General features: G+C 38.8%; 1 protein-coding gene across 13 annotated transcripts in view; it reads left to right on the forward strand.

The window, feature by feature from the left end:
* Positions 1-16,329, forward strand: part of MRPS27 (mitochondrial ribosomal protein S27) — a 125,284-nt gene that overhangs the window by 17,179 nt on the left and 91,776 nt on the right. For all 13 annotated transcript variants that reach the window (XR_003431654.1, XR_003431650.1, XR_003431647.1 and 10 more), the window contains exons 3-4: positions 1,424-1,494; positions 3,546-3,604. Coding sequence is in view for 2 of the 13 variants with exons in the window: in XM_027100880.1 (XP_026956681.1) it covers positions 1,424-1,494; positions 3,546-3,604 (130 nt within the window). In the remaining 11 variants the exon portion in view is untranslated. The remainder of the gene's footprint in view (positions 1-1,423; positions 1,495-3,545; positions 3,605-16,329) is intronic.

Raw genomic sequence — 16,329 nt, forward strand, 5'->3', positions numbered from 1 at the left:
AGAGATGTCACCCATGTAGTTGGAAATACAAGTTTGGAGTCACAAGAAGTCAGGGTAGGCATATATGTGTGGAGTCAGTAGTCTGTAGATGATGATTAAAGCTATGGGAGGGAGAGAATGAGATACCCAGAGACCGAGCAGATGGTGAAGAGTCTGCTCCTCAGACTTAGGGCACATCAACATCAAGAAGTCAAGAAGAGGAGATCCTACAAAGGAACCCAAGAAAGAGAGAAAAGAGCATTTCATGAAGAACGGAGTGCTCAACTATATTAATTGTTAGTGAGAGGTGAGGTAAGATGAGGATGAAGAATTAACTACTGGATTTAACAAAGTAGAGGTGGTCTTTGGTGTCAGTAGAGTGATGGAAACCAAAATGTGATTTGAGTCAGTTCAAGGGAGGATGGAACTAAAGAAGTGGTGACAGTTGTATTGGGGATGACTCTGTTGTGGCGTCTCGCTGCTGACGGGAGCAGAGCAAAGGAGAAGTAGCTGGAGAGCGATAGGAGGTCAAAGGAAATTTTTGTCATTTTTGTTTTTTGTTTTTTTAATAAAGTTCATCCTTTGTTTAAAAAAAAATAGGAGGCAGGGTATATGGATACAGATGCTGGTAGCCTGGTAGACCTGATGGTAGGAGGATAAAGTTCCCATGATTGCTTCTGTTTTATGCTTAGGGAGATAAGACACAAAATCATGAGCTGAGAGTGAGAGTGAGCGGAGAAGGGGAAAGACACACATTTTAAGTTCTAGAAGCAATGAGAAGGTATGAAATAATTATTTTGAAGAGTATGTTGCCTGTTATTCCAGGTCTTTTTAGACTCTGAGATGGCAGTGTAATCTCAGGAATACCAAGTATTTGTATGGATGTTCTGGTAAAAGGAATCAGAATAGGAATATTTCAGGCTGAAAATCATTAATTATAAGCAGAATGCCTGGCCCCTGTGATTCGTTCAGGGAATGTATAAAAGTAATTTAATAAGTTCCAACTTAAAAACATTTTTGAACAGCTAATATATTTACCTGGTTCAAAATGCAAAAGGAGTAAATGTGTAAGCAATGAAGAGTTTCCTTTTCTTGCCCCCCTACCATCTTGGCCCTCCTTTGCCTGGAGTCTGTCAATAATAACACTTTCTTGTATCTCCTTCCAGAGATATTTTACTGATCCATTTTTTTAAAGCTAAATCTATGCTAGGACTTTAAAAATAATCCTTTCTTCAATCAAGTAAATACTTAAAAAATTATACTAATATTTCTCTATCCTCTTTAATTTATATAAAAATAATTTCAAAAAAGAGCAAGAAAGAGCATCTGTTTTAATACTGACTTCATAATGTTGACAACCATCTGGCAGGAGTTGTATCTGTTAGATTTTTCTTAAGAAATATGTATATTTAACAAGGTTCTTTTTTCTTCTTTGTCTTCACAGCTGATCTGGCATCTTTAATGGATAAAACATATGAGAGAAAGCTGCCTGTTAGTTCTTTAACAATATCACGGGTAAGAAAACTTAAATATAAAGAAAGAGAAAGAAGGCAAGAAAGCCACTTTATATACATGAGGCTCTGTAAATAAAGTCTATCTTTCATAGGATATATTTTCCCAGAGTATGGTATGTTTTTGTAGTTGCTAATAGATATTTTATGATGAAGTAGCAAATTTCTTTGACTAAAATAAAAGGTAATAAATTTATCAGACTCCAGTGTCAGTGATTACTGTTGTGTATCTGGTTTATTTTAATTTTTCCAGGATTTGGTATCATGATTTTTTTTTTAAGTTGATATATCCTTCAAAGTGATAGTATTTACTTGTTAATATTGGAAGTAATTTTGGTAGTTGAGAAAGTCTATAAAAGAATGGATATTAATGTTAATGTTAAACTGCTACAGAGCAATGGATGGGAGAATAATATTAGGCTAGGAGTCAGGAATTGGACTTGAGAGTAACCATTACTGATCACCTTCTATGCCAGCTGTTGTACTAGTTTCTTAACTTACATTATCTTGCTCTTCTCATAGCAGCCGTATGAGGTAAGCATTGTTATCTCCATTTTGCATGTAAGACTCAGAAAGCTTGATGACTTTCCCAAGTTCACACAGTTCATAGGTGGAAAAATTGGGCTTCAAACCCAGATCTCTGTGACATTGAAGTTCTTTTCTGTTGCCTCCCTTAAATAGATCTTATCTTGTCTTAATGAATTTGCTTTATGACATTGGGCAAGTGGGCCCCTCTCAATTTCCTCATATTCAGTATGGGGACAGTAGTATTTTCCTCATAGGGCTGATGTGACGCTAAATTGAGATCTTAGATGTGAAAACTCTTTGTAGAAATTAATGGCACCATAAAATTCAAGAGATTTAAATCTAGGAGAAGAAAAGTAGAGAAACCATCATCCTTTTTAGTCTTGAGTCCTTTCTTTCTGCTCCTTGATATTTTCCTTTTAGTAGGGGAACCGTTTAGCTAGGTTATAACCTAAATTTTATAGACTTATCATTTTCATATTGGAGGGGAACTGAAAGACCACTGGTTCATCCCTTACATGATGTATAAAATCTCTGTATGCCATAATGCCTGGTGTTTGTTTAGGCAGCGCTTCAGAGTTTAAAGAGCTTTCATGTACACTTTCTCGTTGGAGCCTCGTCCTCTTCAGTGCAGGTGCCTTTATTCTGTTTATGCAGATGGAGCAACTAAGTTCCAGAGGGGCTGTGCCGTCTGTTTATGCCACACAGCATGCAGTCAGGAGAGCTAGTTCTCAACTTCAGGTCCTGTGTTGGAACCATATTTTATCTGCCCCTTAATGAGATTTCTAAATCAAGTCCGTAAGTCCTAAAAAGGGGGAGATCCATTAAGTCTCCCCCTCTTTACTTTTCTCTCCTTCTTCCCGAGGTTTTAATTGTATTCACTACATCCATTATCTCCTACTTCACCCTTTTTCCTCTGAGTCTTTACTTTAGAGTAGAATTCCTCCTTAGAAGAGTCTTTTCTGTTTGTTTCTCTGGTTTAGAGTTGAGCACACTGAAGGAGTTTGTGGTTCGAGGGGAGACTTTGCTGGTAGAAGAATCACAGGTTGACTGGTCTGTAGCAGAACCAAATCAGATAGGAAAAATGGTTATAAGACTGAGTTCTCTAAATTTAGACTTTTCCTCTCTTGGGCCATGTTTTTTCAGCCATTAGAGTCTTCATCCTTTCAACTATGTGTTCCCATGTATTTGGAGTTTGGAACATAGAGAAAATATCAGGGTTTAAAGTTAATGGGAAATACCAGTGACTAATTATAAATACACTAAGAGGAGCTCTCTCTTGTTCTGAGCAAGGTTAACGTTTAGTTTTTAAACAGTTTTTCTAACCAAGGTTGTTCTACATATAGAAAAAGAGAGGCCGTTGTAGATTATTTGTTGGCATTAACACAGAGTGGTTTGGAGGATGGAGCCACACTACATGAACACTGTTCTGATAAAATGCGTGTTTTATTTTTAAGGTCAGTGTGTGACTTAGGCTCAATATATGGCATAATTTATATTCAACCAAAGGTTTCTTTTTTTGTCTTTTAGTTTGTGGACAACATTTCATCTCGAGAAGAGATAGACCATGCAGAGTATTACCTGTACAAGTAAGTTTTCCATTTCATTTGACTATATATTCTCGTTTCACATCCTTTTTTAACACAAAAGGTGGTAAGTACTGTATATAATGTTCAGCTCCTTGCTTTTTTTTTTTTTTTGTGGTACGCAGGCCTTTCACTGTTGTGGCCTCTCCCGTTGCGGAGCACAGGCTCCGGACGCGCAGGCTCAGCGGCCATGGCTCACAGGCCCAGCCGCTCCGCGGCATGTGGGATCTTCCCAGACCGGGGCACGAACCCGTGCCCCTGCATCGGCAGGCGGACTCTCAACCACTGCGCCACCAGGGAAGCTCCCAACTCCTTGCTTTTTAACTTTGTGCTTTGGAGATCTTTCCATATCAGTGTATAGAGAGATTAGACATTTTTTATAACTGTCACATTCCATACTATGAATATATTATTTAAACCAGTTCCCTATTGTAGGGCCTTTAGGTTGTTTGTGCTCTCTTTTTGTATGATGCACAATGCAATAATTAATAACCTTTTACATAGGTAATTTTGCACATAGTTCTCATAAGTATGTATATTTAATACATATGTAAATGTAATGATACACATGTATATATATATATATACATATTTAATTTCAATAGCTGTTGCCAAATCGCTTTCCATTGGGGTCTTACCAATTTACATTCCCACCAGCAGTGTATGAAAGAGGCCTGTTTCTACAGCTTGGCCAACAGAGGTATTTTCACACTTCTGGATTTTTGTTAGTCTGATAGAAAAAAATACATGTCTGTTTATCTTTTTCCTCCCTTTTTTATTTAGGTGGAAATGCACTCTTTAAGTACTATTCAGCTTCTATTTTCAATTAACACTTTTTCTACATTACTACCTTTACTTCATTCTTTCTCACAACTGGGAACAATCCCACTGACCTACAGCTACACTCTCCCCTGTGTACAAAGAAGTATGTTCAGTACAGCACCGTCTATAGCAGTAAAAACTGGAATAACCTAAAGTTCATTAAATAAAGGATTGATCAAATAAATTATGATTTATTCTTATAGTTGACCTGTCAAAATGATACCTTACAACTAGCTTTTTTTTTTTACAACTAACTTTTTATTGTGATTCATTATTGTGATTTTAAAAATCAGATTTATGATTTGTTCCAATTCCTAGGCTGTAAAAAAAGACTCAGGCTAAAATTTAAAATGTTTCCAGTAAACATTGTATTAGAATTTCCCATTCGATCTTTGGTTTTTTAAAAAATATTTATTTATTTATTTAGTTGCGGCAGGTGAGCTCCTTAGTTGCGGCTGGTGGACTCCTTAATTGCGGCTTGCCAGCTCCTTAGCTGCTGCAGGCAGGCTCTTTAGTTGTGACTCACCAGCTCCTTAGTTGTGCACGTGAGCTCCTTAGTTGCGGCATGCGAACTCTTAGTTGCGGCATGCATGTGGGATCTAGTTCCCTGACCAGGGATCGAACCCAGGCCCCCTGCCCTGGGAGCGTGGAGTCTTATCCACTGCGCCACTAGGGAAGTCCCTTAACTTTGATTTGATCAAGAGAGTTTTCAGTTATTTACATCTGGGTATATTTTTTTTAAAGCTTTCTTTATATTAGGGAAAACATCCAATTTTCTTGCATGTGATATTGCAAACTAGTAATAAGGCTTCTTTTTTTTCTTCCTGAATTGGGTAGATTCTACCACCGTTTTGGTGTTTTCTGTTTAAATACAAATCTCAAGTAGATAAGATTCCAAACCTTAAAAAAAAATTATTTTAAATCTAAGATTGTCTTTAACAGTGTCTGAAGTTTAAATTCTAGGTGCTGAAATCATAATTGCAAGTGCCCTCCTACCCTTCATTAAGATAAACATAAACGGATTCCTTGATGGGAGCAAGCCCTGCCTTCCTTTAGTGGTTCTTTGGCACTGTAAGGCTCCTTTGGTAGTTATTTTTGCCAGTGGTGAAAGGTGTATTTGGGCTGGCACCTTTGTTTGCTTTGTTCATGGGAAAATGCAGAAAATAGTTCCAATTTATAAATAGGAACTATTTTTTAGAATTCCATCCTGTAGGACACAGTGCTATAGTCTTAGAAGAAATATGTCCCAAATTTACTTGTACCTCTGTAGCATATAATTGATTTCAGCAATTCAATATTCAGCATGTATTTACTGAGCACCCATTGTGTGCCCAGAATTTGTCCAAGGTGCTGGGCATATAGTGGTGAATAAGTTAGACACTCTCCCTGTCTTCACGCATTGAAGTTTAACTGAGAAATTTTAAGTCCTACAGAAAGACATTCTGTGATTAATTCTTCATATCATGTCCAGTTTTGTGATGCCTGGAGTCTTATTGAAAGCTTCATAAAATCTCCCTGTTTTTATATTGGTCATATAGAAGACTCTTGTCCATCTTAAATCTGAGGCGTTGTTTAATTTGACATTCCCCATCCTTTGCTTAATCAAAACTAGTGTTCTAACCATGACTTATCACTGTTTTATTTCCGTTCTTTCTCCTCCCATTGCCAAGAAAATTAGCTCTCTTTTTCTGAGATTTTTTTTTTTTTTTTAAGAAAAAAATGTTTTTATGACTTCATGAGATTACTGTTGTATGTGTGTGAGACCAAATACAGCACAGTAAAGCTGCATCAGGTGTAGATGATGGAGGCTGGCCAGTATTCGTGCATCAGCTAAGCATCAACTCCTGCTTTCCAGCCTTAGAGGATATACAAAACATAGTAATGCCTCAGCAGAATTGCAGGTTAAGTTATGAACTCTTGGGGTTTCCCTGCTTTAATTGAAATCAAGAATGTTAATCCTGAGGACACCGAGGGCCTCTGGGATTTCCACCAGTTAGGTCTTCAGCGTTCATGGTTGCCATGCCTAACATTTCCACATGGGATGACTTTAGATATCTCAGGGTAAACTTACAATCACAGGTGTAGATACGGAAATATAGGAGCAATTCATTAATCCTGCAACTAATAGCTTCTTCCTGGCCTGCCTGGAGAATTTCTCATTCCCCAGGCAGTACTGTCTTTGAGGGGAAGGCCCACAACAGGACTTTGGCTGCCACCTCTGTCAGTGGCACAAATCTTTCCCTGCCTCAGTCTGTAGAGACCAGGCTCTGCAAGCAGAATGTAATCGCCGCATCCTCTCATCTTCTAGTGATCAGATCTCCCCAGTGATTATGTAAAGGCTGTTAGAGCCAAAGAAGTTTGGAAACCTGGGGTGATCAGTGGAGAGCTAATTGAGCACCTGCCGTTGAGTCAGGTGAACAAGAAAGCAGTTCAGGGTGCTTCTGGCACGTGCCAGTGTGTTATCCTCCTCTCATTCCAGGAAAGACTCTCAGCCTTTGAATCTCCTGAAGTACACAGGTTTAAAAGTTTGGGGGCATCAACATTAAAGAGTCCCAGGGATGTTTTAAGGAGAGTTAAAGAGAGGCTGCTATTTAGATAGCAGGAGGGAGAAAAAATGCTCAACCATGCCTCTTTGGGCTCTGGGCTCCTCTCTGGGGGCCCACAACCTTTTGATCAACTTCTGCCCTGCCACTTACAAATAAAAAATGGAAACACCAAGGAAAGGGAAATGATGCTTTAAACAAAAGAATAATGTGAACTAAAGATGATTAAGTCAGTTAATACCAGGAACGATATAGGTTGACAATAAAGAAATTTTTTTTAAAAACCTGATAATACTCTACAACAAACCAAGAGTAAAAGTGATTACAACAGTAAAAAGGCTAAATTGAAGTAAAATAAACAAAATGTGAAAGCTAAGAAATAAGAGAGCAAAGCCTGCTAAGAACTGTTAGGCTGTAACAAAATAAAACATTAAAATAAGAGAATAAAAGAAACAAATAAAAAATAAATAAAGCAAGATAAGAAGGACGTGAGCCAGGGACTTCATAAACTGTGTATAGATATGGCTGGGAGGTTAGGAAAATAGGCACAGGCATGCTCTTGCAGGGATACTCTCAGCAGGCTGAATAATAAATCACTTTATGAGTGGTTTGCAAACTGTCTTCCAAGAAGCCCTCGAGCTGGTTCCTCACAGGGACCTCCGCTGCGTGGCTTGGGGAGGAATACGATGTGAGGGAGAGGCCAGACAGTCCTGCCACCAGCCCTCTGCTTCTGCTCCAGCCAGAAAAGCTGTGCCTCCAGCTTCTTTATATATCGGGGTGGTGGAGAGAATTCAGGGGGTTCTGGGAACTTAGATGAGAATAAAATTACATTTTAATTTTCACTCACCTCTCAGTATTTAGCATTGCCTTCAATTGTGAATATAGGCAACAGATCACAGTACTGTTAGCAGCATCTGTGTCTTTCTCACCAATAAAAATCATTGATTTTTTTTTATATCTCATTACATTTGTTGCAGCTATCTTGACAAATTATGCTCATCACTGCTTAGAAATTGCATTTATAATTAAACTACTGCTGGCTAGTTTTGTTTCGTACGTTAATGGAGAAGCACATGTGACCGTATCTCAAGGATTTTTTTGATGTTTTGATAATTCTGTTTCACTATAATTGGTCTCCTTCGTTATCCTGTGCATTTAAAACATTATTCGAGAAGGTGCCATCAGACTGCCCACGAGTTCATGCCACAAAAAAATGTGATAAACCTCACTGTGAAGGCCTTTTGCTTAGGCTTATTCCTGCTTCTTACCCCAGGCTTTTTGAAGTTTTCTAGTTCTTTGTTTTTCTTCTTACAAAGAAGGCTTTCTTTTATTTTAGGTTAGACCTTATAGAGTAAGACAGGCATATGGTTGATATGTGTTCTGTTATCCAAATGAGAACTTAGATACAGCCAGTCTCTTGTCTCCCTACTGGAGCAGGAAGAGGTTTGGTGAAAAGTGAGATTTGGACAGGCCCTGAGATGCTGTCCATCAGGAGACTAGCGCTGGGAGGGTGTTGGGTGGGAACACCGCTGCTCGATTTTGGTATCATCACCCCCCTCCGCACTCCAGCCCCGGGTTGGCAAGGGGAGAAGCCACGGTGTTCCCCCTGCAGTAGCAGCAGAGGTTTGGTGGCACAGAAGATAAAGGTAAGAGCACAGCACAGCTAATGGCAGCTAAGAGGAAGAGGCTGCTCAGTGATTGGTGAGCATGAGAAGTTGACTGCTGATTCATGCTTAACATTTGTTAAAAAGAGTTTTATACGTCCCACTTTAGTTTTAAAAGGAATTGAGCGACCAGTTTTTTTTTTCCTTGCCAAAGGATTGATTTCTGCTTCTTACCCACATGCCCTCTCATTGGCTTTTGAAGAAAGAAGATTTCTTACCTTTGCCTTGCTATCCATTTATAGTGTTGCTAAGAATCCAGTTTGCATCTTGATTTTACTGACACAGAGACTAAGGCGTGGAGATTAACTGAGCAGACCCAACATAGAGTGTGTGTGTGTAAGCCACTGCCTGTCCTGCGCTGAGAAAGGAAGTCATGAGGGTGAATGTGAACAGTGGAACAGTACTAGAAAGACCAAGACAGTGCTTTCCCAGTGCAAGGTAATACTGATAAGGATTTCAGATGGGGCTACAATTTATTTTTAAGAAAATTGAGGCAGAAGGAATTCCATGGAAAGTACAGTCTAGAGTGTGGTAAAGCAGGAGGAAATTAAAATTAAGGGATAATGAGGCTTCCCTGGTGGCGCAATGAGAGTCTGCCTGCCGATGCAGGGGATGCGGGTTCGTGCCCCGGTCCAGGAGGATCCCACATGCCGCGAAGCGGCTGGGCCCGTGAGCCATGGCCGCTGGGCCTGCGCATCCGGAGCCTGTGCTCCGCAACAGGAGAGGCCGCGACAGTGAGAGGCCCACATACCGCAAAAAAAAAAAAATGAAAAAAACAATAAATTAAATTAAATTAAGGGATAAGAGGAAATCGCTTATATTTCTCATAGTCTGTGGGTTGTTGTTGTTTGTATCCTAAGAACCATGATCTTAGCTTTTTCTCCATAATAGATCTCTTTTTGTGATCTGTCCACTTGAGGTCAATGTTATTGTATAGTGAGTTTATCTAGAATTTTCATTTTTTATTTTTTGGAGAGCGTGTCTTTTCTGGACCACCTAGTCAGTAGTTCTGAGCTCAGGACTCTGCAGATTGATGTGTGCTGCCCACGTGCAGACACGTGAGCCCTGAGGCAGGCTCTGTGTCTCCCTTTGAGATAAAACTGCATGTCATCAGTGAAATTGTGGCATCAGTAAAAGCTGTTATTTTCATGGTTTATAACAAGCTTTAACAGTGGCTGTATTAGTATTTGATTACTGCATTAATAGAATGCAAACCCAAGCCATAAAAATTCCTTCTTCACTGAGGATGTTTGCAAATTGCATTTTTAAAGGCTTATTTAGACTTTCAAATAACTTTGGGACCATGGCAGTTAAGAGATGCATGAAATTAAACTTTCCTTTTACTGTTAGAGCGTCAATAATTTGAACTGATAATTTAATCTGCAACCTAAATGATCATTCCTAAGGATAAGTGATAGACATTTCTAATATCTATATAACATATTCTCTCTATTTTAAGAATGTACATTCTTTAAAAGGTAGCCTTTTGGTTGTTAACAAAAATGTGGGGAATGCTGAATTACTTTTCACACAATAAGAAAAATTCGTTGCAGAGCTCCATGAGAAGGTCTGTTTTTCTTGGAATACAGCTCTCTGTGTTGCCATGGAGAGTGGCGTGCCACCCACTAATGAGAGGAAGTTAAGGATGTGTGGCAGGCTGTGTGTTGCCAACAGAGTCATCCACACTGTACCTTGGCCTCAGGCATCTTTCATCCATGGTTTAACCGACCTGGCAGATACCAAGTGTCCCTGGTTGGAGACGGATGGCGGGTCAGGAACAGCTGGGGCGAGGCAGATGGCAGCCTGCACGTCTCCAGGTCCCGGGTTGGCAGCCAGCCTTAAAAAGGAAGGACCAAAATAGCTTCATTTTTCAATAAGCAAAAATAACCACATGGTTCCTTAGAAGGTGAGTGCATTACCCCAGGCCTATGTTATAAGAATCCATTTCTGCCTGTAGGAAGAGGGGCAAGTGGGAGTTTACTAGGAGGGAACACTGTTCATGAGTTTAAGCAGTGATCATTTTTCTTTGAGGGCATAGAGATTGTGTTTTACAGCACTAAAATGAAATTAAAAATTTTTCTGTTAGCATACTGCCAAGTCTCATTATGTTTGAACATTATTAAGGAAAGAGCAAAGAGCCCAAGAGGGGCGGTAAATGAGTCTTAAAGCATTTTTTAGAAAAACACTTTCATACTTTAATATTGCCAAGTGCTTTATTTAGTTCTTATTTGCTAATCCTTACCACAGGCCTGGGAGAGGGGTACTGTTAATGGCTCTGCATGAGAGGATAGCAGATTGTCACGAACATCGTCCACGCCTTGCCAAAGACCCATGGAGCCTCCACTCCTTCTGACTTTGCACTTCTCTCCCGCTGGTCTTGTTATTTCAACCTGGAGCCTGGTCATAGGAGGAGTGTAGGGGTAACATTCAAGGGTGTTTTCTTGGCTATGGTTCTAACATTCCACCCAACTTGCCCAGAGTGATCTCACACCTTAGATACTCTCGTATTCCTCTGGCATAATGAATGGGTCCCTGAAGGCCCTTATCCTCGGAGGCCAAAGCAGTTCATGCTGCTACAGACATCTATTTATAAGTCTTTGTAGAGGCGTAAGCTTTCATTTCTTTGGGGTAAATATCTAGCAGTGGAATGGCTGGAACATATAGTAGGTATACACTCCAGAGTGGTTATACTCACTGTGGTTTTAATTTGTATTTGCCTAATAATTAACGATGTTGAGCATCTTTTCATGTGCTTATTTTCCAGCCATATAACTCCTTGGTAAAGTATCTGTTTAAATCTTCTGCCCTTTTTTCTTTTATTGAGTTGCTTGTTTTCTTATTATTGAGTTTTGAGAACTTTTTCTCTCATAATCTTCTTTATTTTTATTCACTTAACAGTGTTTTTCAAAGAGCAGTTTTTATTTTTCATGGAAGTCCAGTTTGTTAATTTTTTCTTTTATGAATCATGCCTTTGGTGTCAACTGAGAAATCTTTGCTTAACCCGACACCACAAAGATTTTTCTCCTATGTTTTGTTTCAGAAGTTTTATAGTTTTAGGTTTCACAGTTAGGTCTATGATCCATTTTAAGTTATTTTTTTTAATATGGTATGAGGTAAGGGTCCAAGTTAAATTTCTGGTGTTAAGAATACCTAGTCGTGTCAGCACCATTTGTTGAAAAGACTTTTCTTTCTGCACTGAATTACCTTTGAATCTTTGTTGAAAACCAGTTGTTTATAGACAAGTGAGTCTCTTTCTGAACTGTTTTGTTCCATTGATCTCTGTTCCATTGCCTCTCTTGATGCCAGTACTACATTATCTTTATGGCTGTAGTTTTATAATAAATCTTAAAATTAGGTAGTGTGAGTCTTCCAACTTTGTTGTTCTTTTCCAAAGTCGTTTTTTCTAGTCTGGGTCCTTTGCGTTCCATATCAATTTTAGAATCACTTTGTGTGTATGTTCACACATACATGCATACATATATTATTAATAATAGAGAAAGTAGGAGCAAGATCAATTCCAGAAATATGTATTGAGTATCTAGTATATATTTAGAAATAAGATGGTAAGAAGGATCTTATAGGATATGAAGGGATATTGATTATTTGAAAGTCAGTAATCATTCTTTTTCCATTGAAGACAAATTTAAACTGTCCTGACAGAATTTCAGATTTCAAGTCTGTAAGACAAATGATTCTCAGTTCTGTGTAAAAGGGAATTTCCAAAGCCAATAGCAGGTTTAAGAGAAGTATTTTTTAATTTACCAGAACTGTGGTGTGTTCAAAGGAAGGATATGAATCACTACAATCAAAAAGATTATAGGGCTTCCCTGGTGGCGCAGTGGTTGAGAGTCCGCCTGCCGATGCAGGGGACACGGATTCATGCCCCGGTCCGGGAAGATCCCACATGCCGCGGAGCGGCTGGGCCCATGAGCCATGGCCGCTGAGCCTGCGCGTCCGGAGCCTGTGCTCCGCAACGGGAGAGGCCGCAACAGTGAGAGGCCCGCGTACCGCAAAAAAAAAAAAAAAAAAAGATTGTAAATTGGCTGGGGATAACTAGATATGTGAAACAATTCAACATCAACAGAAATCTTCGATATAATAAATAGATAAATTGATGATATGTAACAAAATGTGTGTGTCTGAGAAAACATGCTTTGGGCAGGCTGGAAGAGGGGTTGATGTCATGATCAGCAAACATTCATAAAAGAGGCAGAACTTGAGACAGCCTTGAAGATTGGATGAGTAGAAGAAATGGGAGTGAGTGTTCAAGATGCAGCAAGCAGTATAGGGGGGGTTAATAGAGTGAGGTGAGATCTGACCTTATGGGGATTGACGGGCCTACCAGGGTGTCGTGGGAAATAAGGTGGGCAGATTATAGAGGAAATAGAAAGCTGGCCGCATCATGCGTTGCTAGTAGATATATATATATATAGTGGTACAACTTCTGTAGAGAGAACTTTGGCAACATCTATCAAAATTATGAATGCATATACCCTTTGACCCAATAATTTCACCTCTAGGAACTTCTGACGCACAGCGTACATATGAAATAATATCCATTACAAAAAGATTATGTCCGTCAAGGCCTGCAGATATTAGTTATTAAAAAAATATTTTTAAAGATCCTTAAGATTGTTAGTCATCAGTAGATTCTTGAGAAAGGTATATCATAAACCTATTACAGGAAGGTTAATAGAGTAAGTTTTGGATTGAAAGAGGTAAGTGTGGGAGGGAAATTTATTATCTGTACTTAAGGTGATAAAAGGCCCGTCCTGTGGTGGAAATGAAGAAAGGAATATTTTGCACATAGGAAGGAAAAATCAATCAACAGGATTAGTGACAGGTTGAATATAAAGCTAGAAAACAAGGAAGGTCAAAAATGAACTGAAAATTGAACCTCAGTTAATGAGGCTGGTCTACTTTAATAGAAGTATTGAATTGGAAACAAATTTAGAAGACAGCAAGGCAGTGTGTTTTTCTTGCCTTTTCATTGTACGTATACATATTTCTAAGTTTGCTGCATCACGTCTTATGCCTACAGACCACATTTGGATTGTTTGAGAGGAACTGGCCACAGAGCTTTGGAGAAAGAACAACTGCCAAAACATACTTACATTAGGGTCTACCCGGTATCCTGGTACAAGTTGGGAACTTTTAAACTAGGTGATCTCTGAAGCCCTGAAGTCCTGCTAACTTTCAGAATCTGAAATTAAGACCTAGGAAGACTAAGCAATTTCCATGTGACAAGTCCAAGCTCTAGTTGTGGATGAAGGCCTGACTTGAAGTTCAGAGGGTCATCAGCTAGACCAGTGTGTCTCTTTGTGCCAGTTCTTTTTCCTGAGGCAGTCTAGGTAGTAAACCAGCATACTCAGTGAATATTTAAATACCTCCTAACAAAGTGACATGAAATTAATTAAACCTAGAAAAACCTAGCATATACAGAGGTTCACCAGTTAAAAATACATAGTCACGGGGGAAAAAAAAAGAGCCGAAAAGACTCTGAAGGAATCAGGATGGGAGGAAAGAGTCAGGTGACCTGTGTTTTCAGGACCGGTTTAGTTCCCACTTTGATCTGTAAATTGGAACCAGTTAATGAACTATCTGGACATCAGCTTTCTAGACAAGCAGCTGATCTTGGATGCCTCTCAAGGCACCTTACATATCTGAAATCTGTTTCTCAGTCTCACTGATACAGAAGCTAGACTTTATCACCAGGAGCTTCAGACTTTGAAAGCATGAGGTTCTGGTCTTTGTTTAGTTTCTCACTCAGAGCCTTATTTATTTAAATAGTAGAATTGAAGTTCAGCCACCTTAACCATGAATATCAAAAGAACAACTAGCAGATGTAAAATTAAACAACAGAAAGAATAGGGGATCACTCATTCTCTTCTGGATTTGAGGGGCAGGCTTCTTCATTTACTGTCTTACTTATAAGTACCTTTAGCAAATTTCTTGGTATGAGAGTAGGGTATTCACTCTTGTTTTCCAGAGAACTAATTTCTGTACCATATATATTTGACGTTTACCTATGATCTTTATCTGAAAGGCCCACAAAACATATATTTTTGATGCCTTGCATGTACATGGGATTTAGAAGGAGAGGACTAAAGTTGATCTATTCTAATAGCTGCAGAACCCTTTGCGGATTAAACCTAAAAACTCCAATAGTTCCTATAAAAAGATATATCCCAAGTTGTTTTTTCCACAGTACAGAGTCCTTTGATCCAAAACTCTTTTTACTGGTTATTTTCATAACTGTGAAGTCATAACCATGGTACAAGGAATTATAGCTATAGGGCAGAGAGAAAGTATAACTGAATATATTATATTTATTAAAGAGACTTTGGTAGGGTTTTGTATTGAGGAGGTTTGATTTGAAGGTAATTAAGGGATCTTTTCAGGAGCTGGTACAATATTTAAGGGAGAGATGAGTAGATAAACAAAAGCTTCAGGAAGAGATTTGTGGGAACAGAGGTTTCAGTTGATTGCATCATGACTTTTGAGGCCAGTGGCAAATAAATTCCTGAGTATTTCCAGATGTCATGGGTCTAGGCAAGAGGACATTTGAGGAGCTAGAAATATTTGATGTGAATTCTCTTTAGTGGTCTTGGCTGCTGTCATTTCCATGCCAGATTTCCTGTTATGTTTGTTTGTTGTTGTTTTTTTGAACCAGGCAAGAGTTTGTATTTTGAAATCTGTTCTGTTCTTCTTTTTAATATCAGTGCTGATACTAAGACAAATGTTATCACCAGTTTCATAGCTAATGATGGGCAAGGCTGGGACTTAAAACCAGGTGTTCCAACTCTAGGCCATTACAGTACATGAACACTGTATTTATTACACACGGACTGTTTCATGGCTCAGTGATGGATGCTACCAGGAGGGGAACTCAAATCGGTCATTAGTCCGTATTGATAAAAGCCCAGGCAGAGTTTTGATAGGAAGGACACTGAAATTATTCATTAAAACGAGAACTTTGTGTATCTTGTACGTATAGATTATTATAATCCTCCATTTACTGACTTAATAGCAGGTGGAAACAGTTAACGTGTATGGGACATTTACACAGTGCTTTTAGACTCCAGCCAAAATGGACTGTTGCTCTCTGAATGTGCCCTGTACTGTACTGTCTTTGCCTCTGTTCTTCCCTCCATTCCCCATCTCCTTCTATAATAAGAGTACAACCCGTCTTTTAAGGCCTGTCCCAAATTCTATTACATCCATAAACTTGCTCTGATTTTCATGATTTGATTGTGATTTCTCTGACCCCTTGTATAGATTTTTCTTTTATCTAGTCAGGGGTGCTTATTTAGTTTGTTTTGTCTTTTGACTAATCAAAAATATGTGCTTCTTATTTTTCTTTACTTGAGAAACAGTATAATGTATTAGATAAGAGCATGGCCTCTGGAGCCAATCTGTCTAGATTTGAATACAGCTATCTATTAACTGTATGATTTAGTTACTTATATTCTCTGTCCCTCAGTTTCCTCATCCACAAAATGGGGATTAAAATAGTGCCTGTGATTTAGAATAGGTATATGAGACTTAAAGAAATGAATGTATTATAATAAGGTCCTTAGAACAATCTTAGGACAGAGAAGGTTAGTGTTCAGTAAATTTGGCCTTAGTGTTGGTTTTGCTAGATTGTAACATCTTGAAGGACAGGGACTGTTTCTTCACCATACTTCTCTCCTTAGGA

The sequence above is a fragment of the Aethalodelphis obliquidens genome, unplaced genomic scaffold, assembly GCF_003676395.1.
Source record: "Aethalodelphis obliquidens isolate GAN/ISIS:26980383/991018 unplaced genomic scaffold, ASM367639v1 scaffold4, whole genome shotgun sequence".
In the NCBI taxonomy this organism is placed as follows: Eukaryota; Metazoa; Chordata; class Mammalia; order Artiodactyla; family Delphinidae; genus Aethalodelphis; species Aethalodelphis obliquidens.